This window comes from Panulirus ornatus, chromosome 11 (assembly GCF_036320965.1).
Source record: "Panulirus ornatus isolate Po-2019 chromosome 11, ASM3632096v1, whole genome shotgun sequence".
Taxonomy (NCBI): Eukaryota; Metazoa; Arthropoda; class Malacostraca; order Decapoda; family Palinuridae; genus Panulirus; species Panulirus ornatus.
Window position 1 is genome coordinate 70722390 of NC_092234.1, and position 17326 is coordinate 70739715.

General features: G+C 41.3%; 1 protein-coding gene across 2 annotated transcripts in view; it reads left to right on the forward strand.

Moving 5' to 3' along the window:
- Positions 1–17326, forward strand: part of LOC139751631 (dihydrolipoyllysine-residue succinyltransferase component of 2-oxoglutarate dehydrogenase complex, mitochondrial) — a 199599-nt gene that overhangs the window by 152889 nt on the left and 29384 nt on the right. For both annotated transcript variants that reach the window (XM_071667250.1, XM_071667251.1), the window contains exons 7-8: positions 12370–12521; positions 12718–12916. In XM_071667250.1, the coding sequence (XP_071523351.1) occupies positions 12370–12521; positions 12718–12916 (351 nt within the window). The remainder of the gene's footprint in view (positions 1–12369; positions 12522–12717; positions 12917–17326) is intronic.

The window sequence follows — 17326 nt, forward strand, 5'->3', positions numbered from 1 at the left end:
CATGGTTCCATCCGCTGCCAAATCCACTCCCAGATATCTAAAACACTTCACTTCCTCCAGTTTTCCTCCATTCAAACTTACCTCCCAGTTGACTTGTCCCTCAACCCTACTGTACCTAATAACCTTGCTGTTATTCACATTTACTCTCAACTTTCTTTTTCACACACTTTTACCAAACTCAGTCACCAGCTTCTGTAGTTTCTCATCTGAATCAGCCACCAGCACTATGTCATCAGCGAACAACAACTGACTCACTTTTCAAGCCCTCTCACCCACAATAGACAGCGTACTTGCCCCTCTTTCCAAAACTCTTGCATTCACCTCCCTAACAACCCCATCCATAAGCAAATTAAACAACCATGGAGACATCATGCACCCCTTCCGCAAACCGACATTCACTGAGAACCAATCACTTTCCTCTCTTCCTACACATACACATGCCTTACATCCTCGATAAAAACTTTTCACTGCTTCTAACAACTTGCCTCCCACACCATATATTCTTAATACCTTTCACAGAGCATCTCTATCAACTCTGTCATATGCCTTCTCCAGATCCATAAATGCCACCTACAGATCCATTTGCTTTTCTAAGTATTTCTCACATACATTCTTCAAAGCAAACATCTGATCCACACATCCTCTACCACTTCTGAAACCACACTGCTCTTCCCCAATCTGATGATCAGTACATGCTTTCACCCTCTCAATCAATATCCTCCCATATGATTTCCCAGGAATACTCAACAAACTTATACTTTTTTAATTTGAGCACTCACTTTTACCCCCATTGCCTTTGTACAATGGCACTATGCATGCATTCCGTCAATCCTCAGGCACCTCACCATGAGTCATACATACATTAAATAACCTTATCAATCAGGCAACAACACAGTCACCCCCTTTTTTAATAAATTCCACTGCAATACCAACCAATCCCGCTGCCTTGCCAGCTTCATCTTCTGCAAAGCTTTTACTACCTCTTCTCTGTTTACCAGATCATTCTCCCTAACCCTCTCACTTCACACACCACCTCAACCAAAACACCCTACATCTGCCACTCTGTCATCTAACACATTAAACAAACTTCAAAATACTCACTCCATCTCTCTCTCACATCACCACTACTTGTTATTACCTCCCCATTATCCCCCTTCACTGATGTTCCCATTTGTTCTTTTGTCATATGCACTTAATTTACCTCCTCCCAAAACATCTATATTTCTCTCCCTAAAATTTGATGATACTCTCACCCCAACTCTCATTTGCCCTCTTTTTCACCTCTTGCACCTTTGTCTTGACCTCCTGCCTCTTTCTTTTATACATCTCCCAGTCATTTGCACTATTTCCCTGCAGAACTTGTCCAAATGCCTCTCTCTTCTCTTTCACTAATAACCTTACTTCTTTGTCCCACCACTAACTACCCTTTCTAATCTGCCCTCCTCCCACGCTTCTCATGCCACAAGCATCTTTTGCACAAGCCATCACTGCTTCCCTAAATACATCCCATTCTTCCCCTATTCCCCTTACGTCCTTTGCTCTCACCTTTTTCCATTCCGCACTCAGTCTCTCCAGGTACTTCCTCACACGAGTCTCCTTCCCAAGCTCACTTACTCTCACCACTCTCTTCACCCGACCATACTCTCTCCTTTCTGAAAACCTCTATAAATCTTTACCTTCACCTCCACAAGATAATGATCAGACATCCCTCCAGTTGCACCTCTCAGCACAATAACATCCAAAAGTCTTTCTTTCACATGCCTGTCAATCAACACGTAATCCAGTAATGCTCTCTGGCCATCTCTCCTTCTTACATACATATACTTATGTATATCTCTCTTTTTAAACCAGATATTCTCAATCACCAGTCCTTTCTCAGCACACAAATCTATAAGCTCTTCACCATTTCCATTTACAACACTGAACACCCCATGTACACCAATTATTCCCTCAACTGCAACATTACTCACCTTTGCATTCAAATCACCCATCACTGTAACCCGGTCTCATTCATCAAAACTACTAACACACTCACTCAGCTGCTCCCAAAACACTTGCCTCTCATGATCTTTCTTCTCATGCCCAGGTGCATAGGCACCAATAATCACCCATGTCTTTCCATCCACTTTCAGTTTTACCCATATCAATCTAGAATTTACTTTCTTACATTCTATCACATACTCCCACCACTCCTGTTTCAGTAGTGCTACTCCTTCCCTTGCTCTTGTCCTCTCAGTAACCCCTGAGTTTACTCCCAAAACATTCCCAAACCACTCTTCCTCTTTACCCTTGAACTTCATTTCACTCAGAGCCAAAACATCCAGGTTCCTTTCCTCAAACATACTACCTATCTCTCTTTTTTTCTCATCTTGGTTACATCCACATACATTTAGACTCCCCAGTCTGAGCCTTCGAGGAGGATGAGCACTCCCCGCGTGACTCCTTCTTCTGTTTCCCCTTTTAGAAAGTTAAAGCACAAGGAGGGGAGGGTTTCTAGCCCCCCCGCTCCCGTCCTCTTTAGTCTCCTTCTACGAAACTTGAAGAATGCATGGGAAGTATTCTTTCTCCCCTATCCCTAGGGATAGGAAGGTACTAGAGAAAATTCTGTTTTCCACATTATAGCAGCATTATAAGTGTCCTGACGTTGACCTGCAATTTGTGTATACATTATGACCCTGTTGAAGATACATAGATTGGTGGATGACCTTAGTTATGATGTTTCATTTTTAAGGAAATTGAATGATTTGTGAAATGTGAAGAATTAAGTGACTGATTTAACTGGGATTTAAGTGAGAAGAGAGGTTTGCACAGATATCCTTTCTTACTAACTTGAGCTTGTGGAAAGAATGATATAACATTTGCATCTGATTTTTACTTTATATAATCCTTAGGTAAAAAAAGGACTTTAGTTACAAATAGGTGGAGCTGAAATATTTCCAAGGAAAAAATACCTCCAGTATCCTCCGTAGTTGTGCCAGTCTCCCTGTACCCTGATATGAATTTATAGTGTTAAAGGCTTGATATTTCTAGATACAGGTGCTCTTTGACTTGAGGTGGTTTGACTTATGATTTTTCGACTTTACCTTAGTGTATGTACGTAGCATTTATGGATCTGGAGAAGGCAAATGATAGAGTTGATAGAGATGCTCTGTGGAAGGTATTAAGAATATATGGTGTGGGAGGCAAGTTATTAGAAGCGGTGAAAAGTTTTTATTGAGGATGTAAGGCATGTGTACGTGTAGGAAGAGAGGAAAGTGATTGGTTCTCAGTGAATGTAGGTTTGCGGCAGGGGTGTGTGATGTCTCCATGGTTGTTTCATTTGTTTATGGATGGGGTTGTTAAGGAGGTGAATGCAAGAATTTTGGAAAGAGTTGGCAAGTATGCAGTCTGTTGTGGATGAGAGGGCTTGGGAAGTGAGTCAGTTGTTGTTTGCTGATGATACAGCGCTAGTGGCTGATTCATGTGAGAAACTACAGAAGCTGGTGACTGAGTTTGATAAGGTGTGTGAAAGAAGAAAGTTAAGAGTAAATGTGAATAAGAGCAAGGTTATTAGGTACAGTAGGGTTGAGGGACAAGTCAATTGGGAGGTAAGTTTGAGTGGAGAAAAACTGGAGGAAGTGAAGTGTTTTAGATATCTGGGAGTGGATCTGGCAGCGGATGGAACCATGGAAGCGGAAGTGAATCATAAGGTGGGGGAGGGGGTGAAAATTCTGGGAGCCTTGAAGAATGTTTGGAAGTCGAGAACATTATCTCAGAAAGCAAAAATGGGTATGTTTGAAGGAATAGTGGTTCCAACAATGTTGTATGGTTGCGAGGCGTGGGCTATGGATAGAGTTGTGCGCAGGAGGGTGGATGTGCTGGAGATGAGATGTTTGAGGACAATATGTGGTGTGAGGTGGTTTGATCGATTAAGTAATGTAAGGGTAAGAGAGGTGTGGAAATAAAAAGAGTGTGGTTGAGAGAGCAGAGGAGGGTGTTTTGAAATGGTTTGGTCACATGGAGAGAATGAGTGAGGAAAGATTGACCAAGAGGATATATGTGTTGGAGGTGGAGGGAACGAAGAGAAGTGGGAGACCAAATTGGAGGTGGGAAGATGGAGTGAAAAAGATTTTGAGTGATCGGGGCCTAAACATGCAGGAGGGTGAAAGGCGTGCAAGGAATAGAGTGAATTGGAACGATGTGGTATACCGGGGTTGACGTGCTGTCAATGGATTGAACCAGGGCATGTGAAGCGTCTGGGGTAAACCATGGAAAGTTCTGTGGGGCCTGGATGTGGAAAGGGAGCTGTGGTTTGGATGCTTTATTACATGACAGCTAGAGACTGAGTGTGAACGAATGGGGCCTTTGTTGTCTTTTCGTAGCACTACCTTGCACACATGAGGGGGAGGGGGTTGTTATTCCATGTGTGGCAATGTGGCAATGGGAATAGATAAAATAAAGGCAGACAGTATGAATTATGTACAAGTATGAAGTCTGTTGGGGATGAGAGAGCTTGGGAAGTGAGTCAGTTGTTGTTCGCTGATGATACAGCGCTGGTGGCTGATTCATGTGAGAAACTGCAGAAGCTGGTGACTGAGTTTGGTAAAGTGTGTGAAAGAAGAAAGTTAAGAGTAAATGTGAATAAGAGCAAGGTTATTAGGTACAGTAGGGTTGAGGGTCAAGTCAATTGGGAGGTGAGTTTGAATGGAGAAAAACTGGAGGAAGTGAAGTGTTTTAGATATCTGGGAGTGGATCTGGCAGCGGATGGAACCATGGAAGTGGAAGTGGAGCATAGGGTGGGGGAGGGGGCGAAAATTCTGGGAGCCTTGAAGAATGTGTGGAAGTCGAGAACATTATCTCGGAAAGCAAAAATGGGTATGTTTGAAGGAATAGTGGTTCCAACAATGTTGTATGGTTGCGAGGCGTGGGCTATGGATAGAGTTGTGCGCAGGAGGATGGATGTGCTGGAAATGAGATGTTTGAGGACAATGTGTGGTGTGAGGTGGTTTGGTCGAGTAAGTAACGTAAGGGTAAGAGAGATGTGTGGAAATAAAAAGAGCGTGGTTGAGAGAGCAGAAGAGGGTGTTTTGAAATGGTTCGGGCACATGGAGAGAATGAGTGAGGAAAGATTGACCAAGAGAATATATGTGTCGGAGGTGGAGGGAACGAGGAGAAGAGGGAGACCAAATTGGAGGTGGAAAGATGGAGTGAAAAAGATTTTGTGTGATCGGGGCCTGAACATGCAGGAGGGTGAAAGGAGGGCAAGGAATAGAGTGAATTGGAGCGATGTGGTATACCGGGGTTGACGTGCTGTCAGTGGATTGAATCATTGAATCAAGGCATGTGAAGCGTCTGGGGTAAACCATGGAAAGCTATGTAGGTATGTATATTTGCGTGTGTGGACATATGTATATACATGTGTATGGGGGTGGGTTGGGCCATTTCTTTCGTCTGTTTCCTTGCGCTACCTCGCAAACGCGGAAGACAGCGACAAAGCAAAAAAAAAAAAAAAAAAAAAAAAGGTATATATGTATATATCTGTGTGTGTATATATATGTGTACATTGAGATGTATAGATATGTATATTTGTGTGTGTAGACGTGTATGTATATACATGTGTATGTGGGTGGGTTGGGCCATTCTTTCGTCTGTTTCCTTGCACTACCTCGCTAACGTGGAAGACAGCGACAAAGGAAAATAAATAAATAAATAAATTTTAGTGTGATAGCGATATGCATTCAGTAGAAAATGTACTTTGAATTTTGATCTTTTCCTGGGTTGGCGATATGCAATATGACACTCTTCTCTCTGATAGTTTCCTTTTTTTCCAAAAACCTATGCAAATTGTCTTCCTTGACTCCTCAGGATAATGATCAGACATCCCACCAATCTACCCCTCTCAACACACATCCAAAAGTCTTTCTTTGACATGCTTATCATTTATAATATGTAATCCAGTAATCCCCTTTGGCCATCTTTCTTACTCATATGCATGTTATTGTGTATGCCTTTCTTCTTAAACCAGGTATTCTCAATCACCAGTCCTTTTTCAGCACAACTCCAAAAGTTGTTCACCATTTCCATTCATAATACTGGATACCACATGCCACCCAAGTTGTACCCTCAACTGCCACATCACTTGCCTTCATATTCATAACTAATACATGGTCTCTTTCATCAAAGCTGCTGACACACTCACTCACCTGCTCCCAGAGTACTTATCCTTTATGATATTTCTTCATATGGCTAGATGCATAAACACTAATAATACCCCATCTCTTACTATCCACTTTCATTTTTACCCACATCAGTCTAGAATTCTCTGCCTTAAACTTTCACACTCCCACAGCTCCTGCTCCAGGAGTAGTGCTACTCCTTCCTTAGCTCTTGTCCTCTCACTAATCCCTGACTTTACTCCTGAGACAGTTCCATACCATTCTTCCCCTTTACCCTTGAGCTTTTTTTCACTCATAACCAGAACATCCAGGCTTCTCTCCTCAGATGTACATCCTGTTTCTCCTTTTTTCTCATCTTAGTTACATTCATGCACATTTATACACCCCAGTCTAAGCTTTTGAGGAGGAGGATCACTCTCTGCCTGGCTCCTTCTTCTGCTTCATCTTTTGGAAATCGTAACAAGAAAGGGAGGATTTCCAGCCCCCCGCTTCCTCCCCTTTAGTGGCCTTCTGTAATATGTAGGGAATACAGAGGTAGAATGCTTTCACCTCTACCCCAGAGATAACATTCAGGAGTTAAAGAAAATTTTTACTTGGATTTCAGTTGCTAGTATAACTACGGATCATATAAGCAACAGTTTTTCCATGAATGAAACCTTTTTGCTAAGTGGAGGTAGGTGCGCAGGTTTCATTAACACTATGCATTCCTCTACATATCTTCAGTTGTATACCTGCTTGTGGTTTTGCCAAGTCACATTGGCTTGATCAAATTTTGTGAGTGCTTGTTTCACTGATACTAAGTTTATGATTGAAAGAGTCAAAATGCATATCCAAGTATTCTTATATGCATAATTTGTTTTGATTATTTCACACTTGTCTGCTGGTTCCTGCATTAGCTAGGTAGTACTGGAACAGATCATACACTGTCGATAAAAACTACTCACAGCTTTTAGTAACTTTCCACTACACCTCATGGATATTATTCATGCAATAGAAAAACTGAGATGGACATGGCACACTGTGATATAAATATATTGCTCTAGTCAAGAAAAATGTCCACCATCCAAACAACCCAAATGATAGCATAAAGAGAATTTCATGGGTAATGACTGACACTTTTGTTAATGTAAATGCTTCTCTGAACATGAATTTGGTAGCATTCTGAGTTATCATGCAATATATTCTAATCTCTGTACAAATACAGACTTAATGCTACAGAAGAATGTAAAAGTTTACTACTCATAAATGGATGAATCACTTCCTCACAAAGTCAAGTCCATGCATTTGATATACCATAATAATGGTGGGCCTCAAATATATTCAACCCTTGATTTAACAGACCCTGATTTAATGGAGTTCAGATTGAAAGGACTTGGTAAATAACGATTCTTTGATTAATAATGATTTAAAGAATGAAAAAAAATTCAAATGTCTTAATTGCCTTACCATGCACATTTTGTTTAGCACTTGTTTTCGGTAACATGGAGTATACTCACTTTTTTCGGTCTCACTTAGCCTCAAGCTATCGTGCGGTCAGGTTGTATATAGAGAATTGTGACTTGATTTATTAAATGGTTTTGCATTTCTTACAACTCAAAATGGCATCAAGTGATAGAGGAATTAAAAGAAAGCGTGTGAACTGTAAATTGTAGAGGAAGTAAAAGAAAGTGTGTGAACTGTAAATTGTACCACTGTATTTTGTATTAAAAAATGGCCCATAGGCTGCATTTGATTCAACAAACTTTCGGCATTCCTGAGCACCCCCTCTCCCAATTAGACTGTTAAATAAAGGGTTTTCTGTATTTGTAAGACCTTCCATATATCAAGCATCTTTTTTTTCATCCTTGAACTTGATTGCCATTTCCCACGTTAGCAAGGTAGCACCAAGAACAGATGAGGAAAGGCAATATGAGCTCACATTCATTTTCTAGCTGCTACATGTGATGCACTGAAACCACAGCTCCCTTTCCACTCACTCACCCCAACTCTTATTCATCCTGTTTTACAACCCTTGCACCTTCTTCTTGCCCTCCTGCAGCATTTTCTTGTACATCCTGTAATCGTCTGCACTGCTTCCATGTAAGTATTGCCCAAACGCCTCTTCTTTCTCTTTCACTAGCAACTTTACTTCTTCAACCCACCACTCTGCCCTTTTTAGTCTGCCCACCTCCCTCCTTTCATATACCACGTTCATCTCTTGCACATGCCATCACTGCTTCCTTAAATACTTCACATTCCTCACCCTCTCCCCTTGCTTCATTTATTCTCACCTTTTGCCATTGTACATTCAGTCTCTCCTGGTATTTCTTTGCAAAAGCCACCTTTCCAGGCTTGCTCTCCAATCACTACTTTCTTCTACCCAACAGTTCTTCTGTTTCAAAAACCTTTACAAATCTTCACCCTCGCCTCCAGAAGATAGTGATCAGACATCCCACCAGCTGCCCCTTTCAGCACATTTGCATCCAGAAGTTTCTATTTTACATGCCTATTAATTGACATGTAACCTAATGATGTCCGTTGACCATCTCTCCTATTCACATACATACATTTTTGTATACCTCTATTTTTGGAAAGAGGGGCAGGTATGCAGTCTGTTGTGGATGAGAGAGCTTGGGAAGTGAGTCAGTTGTTCGCTGATGATACAGCGCTAGTGGCTGATTCGGGTGAGAAACTGCAGAAGCTGGTGACTGAGTTTGGTAGAGTGTGTGAAAGAAGAAAGCTGAGAGTAAATGTGAATATGAGCAAGGTTATTAGGTACAGTAGGGTTGAGGGACAAGTCAATTGGGAGGTAAGTTTGAATGGAGAAAAACTGGAGGAAGTGAAATGTTTTAGATATCTGGGAGTGGATTTGGCAGCGGATGGAACCATGTAAGCGGAAGTGAATCATAGGGTGGGGGAGGGGGCGAAAGTTCTGGGAGCGTTGAAGATTGTGTGGAAGTCGAGAATGTTATCTTGGAAAGCAAAAATGGGTATGTTTGAAGGAATAGTGGTTCCAGCAATGGTATATGGTTACGAGGCTTGGGCTATAGATAGAGTTGTGCGGAAGAGGGTGAATGTGCTGGAAATGAGATGTTTGAGGACAATATGTGGTGTTAGGTGGTTTGATCAAGTAAGTAATGTAAGGGTAAGAGAGATGTGTGGAAATAAAAAGAGTGTGGTTGAGAGAGCAGAAGAGGGTGTTTTGAAATGGTTTGGTCACATGGAGAGAATGAATAAGGAAAGATTGACCAAGAGGATATATGTGTTGGAGGTGGAGGGAACGAGGAGAAGTGGGAAACCAAATTGGAGGTGGAAAGAGAGTGAAGAAGATTTTGAGTGATCAGGGCCTGAACATGCAGGAGGGTGAAAGGCGTGCAAGGAATAGAGTGAATTGGAACGATGTGGTATACCGGGGTCGACGTGCTGTCAGTGGATTGAACCAGGGTGTGTGAAGCGTCTGGGGTAAACCATGAAAAGTTCTGTGTGGCCTGGATGTGGAAAGGGAGCTGTGGTTTCAGTGCATTATACGTAACAGCTAGAGACTGAGTGTGAACGAATGTGGTCTTTGTTGTCTTTTCCTAGCACTACCTCGCGTTCATGTGGGGAGAGGGGGGTTGTTATTTCATGTGTAGCGGGGTGGCGATGGGAATGAATAAGGGCAGACAGCATGAATTATGTACATGTGTATATATGTATATGTCTATGTGTGTATATATATGTATACGTTGAGATTTATAGGTATGTATATTTGCGTTTGTGGACGTGTATGTATATACATGTGTATGTAGGTGGGTTGGGCCATTCTTTCGTCTGTTTCCTTGCGCTACCTTACTAACGCGGGAGACAGCGACAAAGCAAAATAAATGAATGAAATAAACCTCTATTGAAACCAGGTTTTCCAAATTGCCAGTGTTTTTTCAGCACACAACTCCACAAGCTCTTCACCGTTTCTATTATTAACAGTGAGTACTCCATGCAACACAATTATATCCTCAACTGCTACACTACTTATGCTTGCATCCAAATCACCCATCACTAAAAGCTGCTCTTGCACATCAAAAATGCTGACACACTCACTCAGCTGCCCCCAAAACCCTTGCCTCTCATGATCTTTTGTCTCATAGCTAGGTGCATAAGCACCAATAATCACCCATCTCTTGGCATCCACTTTCAGTTTTACCTGCATCAATCAAGAATTTACTTCCTTACTCATATCACACACTCCCACAGTTATTGCTTCAGGACTAGTATTGCCCCTTCCTTATCCCTTGTCATTTCATCAACCCCTGACTTTACTCCTTACACAGTTTCAAACAATTCTTCACCTTTACCCTTGAACTTTGTTTCATTCAGAACCAAAACATCCAGATTTCTTTCGTCAAACACCTATCTCTCCTCTCTTCTCATCTTCGTTACGTCCACACACATTCAGACACCCTTGTCTGAACCTTCAAGGAGGATGAGCACTTCCTACCTGGCTCCTTCTTCTGTTTTCTCTATTAAGAATCAAAATACGAGAAGGGGAGGGTTTCCAACCCCATGCTCCCACCCTCTTTATTATCCTTCTATGATGCGGGGAATCTGCGCCGAGAAACAAATGAAGAAAGACCTATCCTCTCATATACACAAATATATATATACGCTCCCATGCATGTACATATACTTAAGTATACAGATACATGTCAACATATATACATTATACATACACATTCGTATACTTATATAACCATGTACATATTCATACTCACCTGCCTTCATCCATCCCTGGCACCACCACACCCCACAGGAAACATCTTTGCCACCCCCTGCATCAGCAAGGTACCACCAGGAAAACAGACAAAAAGTGCCACATTTGCTCACACTCAGTCTCTAGCTGTCATTTGTAACGCAGTGAAATCACAGCTCCCTGTCCACGTCCAGGCCTCACAGACCTTTCCATGGTTTACCCCAGATGTTCACATGCCATGGTTCAGTCCATTGACAGTACATTGACCCTGGTATACCACATCGTTCCAGTTCACTCTATTCCTTGCACGTCTCTCACCCTCCTGCATGTTCAGGCAGCAATTGCTCAAAATCTTTTTCACTCTATCCTTCCACCTCCATTTGGTCTCCCACTTCTTGTTCCCTCCACCTCTGACACATATATCTTCTTTGTCAACCTTTCCTCACTCATTCTCTCCGTATGTCCAGACCATTTCAACACACCCTCTCCTGCTCTCTCAACCACACTCTTTTTATTTATACACATATCTCACCCTTTCATTACTTACTCAATCAAACCACCTCACACCACATATTGTCCTCAAACATTTCATTTCCAACACATCAACCCTCCTCTGCCTTGCAGCTATATAATATTGTTGGAACTACTATTCCTGCAAACATACCCATTTTTGCCCTCCGAGATAATGTTCTCTCTTTCCACACATTCTTCATTGTTGCGACAACCTTTGCCCTCTTCCCCACCCTATGACTCACTTCCCCTTCCATGGCTCCATTCGCTGCTAAGTCCACTCCCAGATATCTAAAACACTTTACTTCCTCCAATATTTCTCTATTCAAACTTATATTTTTATTTATTATACTTTGTCACTGTCCTGCATTAGCGAATATTTCTCTATTCAAACTTATATTTTGATTTATTATACTTTGTCAGTCTCCTGTGTGAGCGAGGTTGCGCAAGGGAACAGATGAAAGAATGGGCCAATCCACCCACATACACATGTATATACGTAAATGCCCACACACGCATATATACATACCTATACATTTTAATGTATACATACATATACATACACAGAAAAATACATATATACACATGTACATATTCATACATGTTGCCTTCATCCATTCCTGCCGCCACCTCACCACACATGAAATGGCACCCCCCTCCCTCCATGTGCGTGTGAGGTAGCGCTAGGAAAAGACAACAAAGGCCACATTCGTTGACACTCAGTCTCTGGCCATCTATTCAAACTTACATCCCAATTTACTTGTCCCTCAACCCTACTGAACCTAATAACATTGCTCATATTCACATTTATTCTCAACTTTCTCCTTTCACACACTTTCCCAAACTCAGTCACCAACTTTGCAGTTTCTCACTTGAATCACCCACAGTAATGATTTTTATTTTGATGCAGAGGTATTATAGGGAAGTATATTGGTACTAACACTGAAATTTTTGTATGCAATCCACTGTGTCTATTATTTGGATTTCATTTTCTTTCAGGTACCACCTGCAGACTATAGTAAAGAAATAAGTGGAACTCGTACAGAACAACGTGTGAAAATGTCAAGAATGAGGCAGCGCATTGCCCATCGACTCAAAGAAGCACAGGATACTAATGCAATGTTGACTACCTTTAATGAAGTTGATATGAGGTAATATGAGACAAGATTGTACTTTGTAAATTCATATCTTTAATGATGTTAAAATATTTTTTACCATTATCCATCTTGATGCTCTGTGAACATACTTACAACTAGTTGTCTAATCTCTGTATTTTTCTTGTAAAGTATAGGGAAAATTATTAATAAATTAATGAGTTTATTGATAGGTATGCTTGTTTATTTTTAGCAATATCATGGAACTGCGGAAGAGCATTGGTGAGCAGTTCTTGAAAAAACATGGAATAAAATTAGGATTTATGTCTGCTTTTGTGAAGGCCTCTGCATATGCCCTGACTGCACAGCCTACAGTTAATGCTGTCATAGATGGTACTGAGATTGTGTACAGGGATTATGTGGATATTTCTGTTGCTGTTGCAACACCAAAGGTATGTTAAGATACAAAATTTTGCATTTTCTAAAACTTTTTGCAGCTGATATGTAAATCTTTTGTAATATTTAAAGTGTCTCATTGATTTAGGAAAAGTTTAACTAAGGATTTGATAGTACTTTCCCCATGAAACCTCCCGAATTTTGAATTAGAGATAATTCTTTGTGTCCTGATCCTTTTCCTATTGATGGTACACTAGTTATAGAGAATATGAAGGTGTTTATGTATGCAGTCATTGTGTGTTAGGGCAAAGATAGATATGTTTAAAGATGTAGTAGTCTTAACAGTTTTTTATGCCCTGAATGGAAATTATCTGAGGACGGTCTGTGGTGTGAGGCAGGTTTTTCATTTAATGAATGGTATTGTAAGAGATAGGTGGGGTGGTAAGTGCAGGCTGATTGAGAGAGCCTGCTAGGGTGTGTTGAAATGGTTTGTACACATGGATTGGTTGAATAAGGAAAGACTGATCGAGAAGATGTACGTTTCAGAAGTGGAGGGAGAAAGGGTAGCACCTACTTAAAAGTACCTTAAATTATGTCAGGATGACAGGACTAGTGTGTAGTGCTCACCACTGGATTTGTATGTCATAAAAGGATGTACCTTCAGCCACTTCTCGTCCCATCACTTGGGTGTTGTATAAATTCTTTTTTATTCTGTAGCTATTCGCTTGGTGTAATTCTCTATTCTAGGTTCGTCAGTTGCACTTACCTTTTAACTAGTAAGTTGAAAAATTATATTTTTTTTGATGACCTCTCCTTGTCTCATCATTTGTCTCAAATGTTTTATAGTACTTTTTTTTCATCAGATAATATCATGGGGTTGTTATTTATTGTAGGTCCCTCATCTACCATTTTCAGTCATGAGTATATCCTTTTCAATGTTTCTGTAATATTTAGGTATCACATTAATTGCTCTGACTTCCTTGCTGGTTAGTTGTGTATCTTCGTCTGAGACCTTTTTTTATGCTTTAAGCAATTACTGTACTCCAAATGATTCTTTATTTCCATACCTGGCTGCTTTCAGATTTGAAACATGTTCTGTAATCCTTCTCTTTCTACTAGATACACATTTTTATATCTCACTCCCTCTGTGTTCGTTTCTATAAATCCCGTCTTCTCTTAATCTTTATTTGTAGTTCATATGTTCCATTATGTTTATAATACTTGTGAAATGTTGTTGTATTTTCTCTTATATTTATTTATTATACTTTGTCGCTATCCCTTGCGTTAGCAAAGTAGCGCAAGGAAACAGAATAAAGAATGGCCCAACCCACCCATATACACATGTATATACATACATGTCCACACACGCACATATACATACCTATACAATCTCAACGTATACATACATATATATACACACAGACATATACATATATGCACATGTACATAATTCATACTGTCTGCCCTTATTCATTCCCGTCGCCACCTCGCCACACATGAAATGGCAACCCCCTCCCCCCACATGTGCGCGAGGTAGCGCTAGGAAAAGACACAAAGGCCTCATTTGTTCACACTCAGTCTCTAGCTGTCATGTATAATTCACTGAAACCACAGCTCCCTTTCCACATCCAGGCTAACAAACTTTCCATGGTTTACCCCAGATGCTTCACATGCCCTGGTTCAATCCATTGACAGCACGTCGACCCCAGTATACCACATCGTTCCAATTCACTCTATTCCTTGCATGCCTTTCACCCTCCTGCATGTTTAGGCCCCAATCACTCAAAATCTTTTTCACTCCATCTTTCCACTTGCAATTTGGTCTCCCACTTCTCGTTCCCTTCACCTCTGACATATATCCTCTTGGTCAATCTTTCCTCACTCATTCTCTCCATGTGACCAAACCATTTCAAAACACCCTCTTCTGCTCTCTCAACCACTCTTTTTACCACCACACATCTCTTACCCTTTCGTTACTTACTCAATCAAACCACCTCACACCACATATTGTCCTCAAACATCTCATTTCCAGCACCTCCACCCTCCTCCGCACAACTCTATCTATAGCCCACGCCTCACAATCATATAATATTCCTGGAACCCCTATTCCTTCAAACATACCCATTTTTGCTTTTCAAGATAACGTTCTTGACTACCACCCATTTTTCAATGCTCCCAGAACTTTTGCCCCCCTCCCCCACCCTATGATTCACTTCTGCTTCCATGGTTCCATCCACTGCCAAATCCACTCCCAGATATCTAAAACACTTCTTCCTCCACGTTTTCTCCATTCAAACTTACCTCCCAGTTGACTTGTCCCACAACCCAGCTGTACCTAATAACCTTGCTCTTATCACATTTACTCTCAGCTTTCTTCTTTCACACACTTTACCAAACTCAGTCACCAGCTTCTTCAGCTTCTCACCTGAATCAGCCACCATTGCTGTATCATCAGCGAACAACAACTGACTCACTTCCCAAGCTCTCATCCACAACAGACTGCATACTTACCCCTCTTTCCAAAACTCTTGCATTCACCTCCCTAACAAGCCCATCCTTAAAGAAATTAAACAACCATGGAGACATCATGCACCACTGCTGCAAACCTACATTCACTGAGAGCCAATCACTTTCCTTTCTTCCTACAAGTACTTATGCCTTACATCCTCGATAAAAACTTTTCACTGCTTCTAACAACTTGCCTCCCACACCATATATTCTTAATACCTTCCAAAGAGCATCTCTATCAACTCTATCATATGCCTTCTCCCGACCCATAAATGCTACATACAAATACATTTGCTTTTCTAAGTATTTCCACATACATTCTTCAAAGCAAACACCTGATCCATGCATCCTGTACCAGTTCTAAAACCACACTGCTCTTCCCCAGTCTGATGCTCTGTACATGCCTTCACCCTCTCAATCAATACCCTCCCATATAATTTCCCAGGAATACTCAACAAACTTATACCTCTGTAATTTGAGCACTCATTCTTATCCCCTTTGCCTTTGTACAATGGCACTATGCAAGCATTCTGCCAGTCCTCAGGCACTTCACCATGAGTCATACATACATTAAATAATCTTACCAACCAGTCAACAATACAGTCTCCCCCTTTTTAATAAATTCCATTGCAATACCATCCAAACCCGCTGCCTTGCCAGCTTTTATCTTCCGCAAAGCTTTTACTACCTCTTCTCTGTTTACCAAATCATTCTTCCTAGCCCTCTCACTCCTTACACCACCTCGACCAAAATACCCTATATCTGCCACTCTATCATCAAACACATTCAACAAACCTTCAAAATACTCACTCCATCTCCTTCTCACATCACCACTACTTGTTATCACCTCCCCATTAGCCCCCTTCACTGATGTTCCCATTTGTTCCCTTGTCGTATGCACTTTACTTACCTCCTTCCAAAATATCTTTTTATTCTACCTAGAATTTAGTGATAACCTCTCACCCAAACTCTCATCTGCCCTCTTTTTTTTTTTTTACCTCTTGCACCTTTCTCTTGTCCTCCTGCCTCTTTCTTTTATACATCTCCCACTCATTTGCATTATTTCTCGGCAAAAATTGTCCAAATGCCTCTCTCTTCTCTTTCACTCATAATCTTACTTCTTCATCCCACCACTCACTACTCTTTCTAATCTGCCCACCTCCCACGCTTCTCATGCCACAAGCATCTTTTGCGCAAGCCATCACTGCTTCCCTAAATACATCCCATTCCTCCCCCACTCCCCCTTACATCTCCCACTCATTTGCATTATTTCTCGGCAAAAATTGTCCAAATGCCTCTCTCTTCTCTTTCACTCGTAATCTTACTTCTTCATCCCACCACTCACTACTCTTTCTAATCTGCCCACCTCCCACGCTTCTCATGCCACAAGCATCTTTTGCGCAAGCCATCACTGCTTCCCTAAATACATCCCATTCCTCCCCCACTCCCCTTACGTCCTTTGTTCTCACATTTTTTCATTCTGTACTCAGTCTCTCCTGGTACTTCCTCACACAAGTCTCCTTCCCAAGCTCACTTACTCTCACCACTCTTTTCACCCCAACATTCTCTCTTTTCTGAAAACCTCTACAAATCTTCACCTTCACCTCCACAAGATAATGATCAGACATCCCTCCAGTTGCACCACTCAGCATGTTAACATCTATAAGTGCATCAAAACTACTAACACACTCAGCTGCTCCCAAAACACTTGCCTCTCATGATCTTTCTTCTCATGCCCAGGTGCATATGCACCAATAATCACCCATCTCTCTCCATCCACTTTCAGTTTTACCCATATCAATCTAGAGTTTACTTTCTTACACTCTTATCACATACCCCCACCACTCCTGTTTCAGGAGTAGTGCTACTCCTTCCCTTGCTCTTGTCCTGTCACTAACCCCTGACTTTACTCCCAAGACATTCCCAAACCACTCTTCCCCTTTACCCTTGAGCCTCGT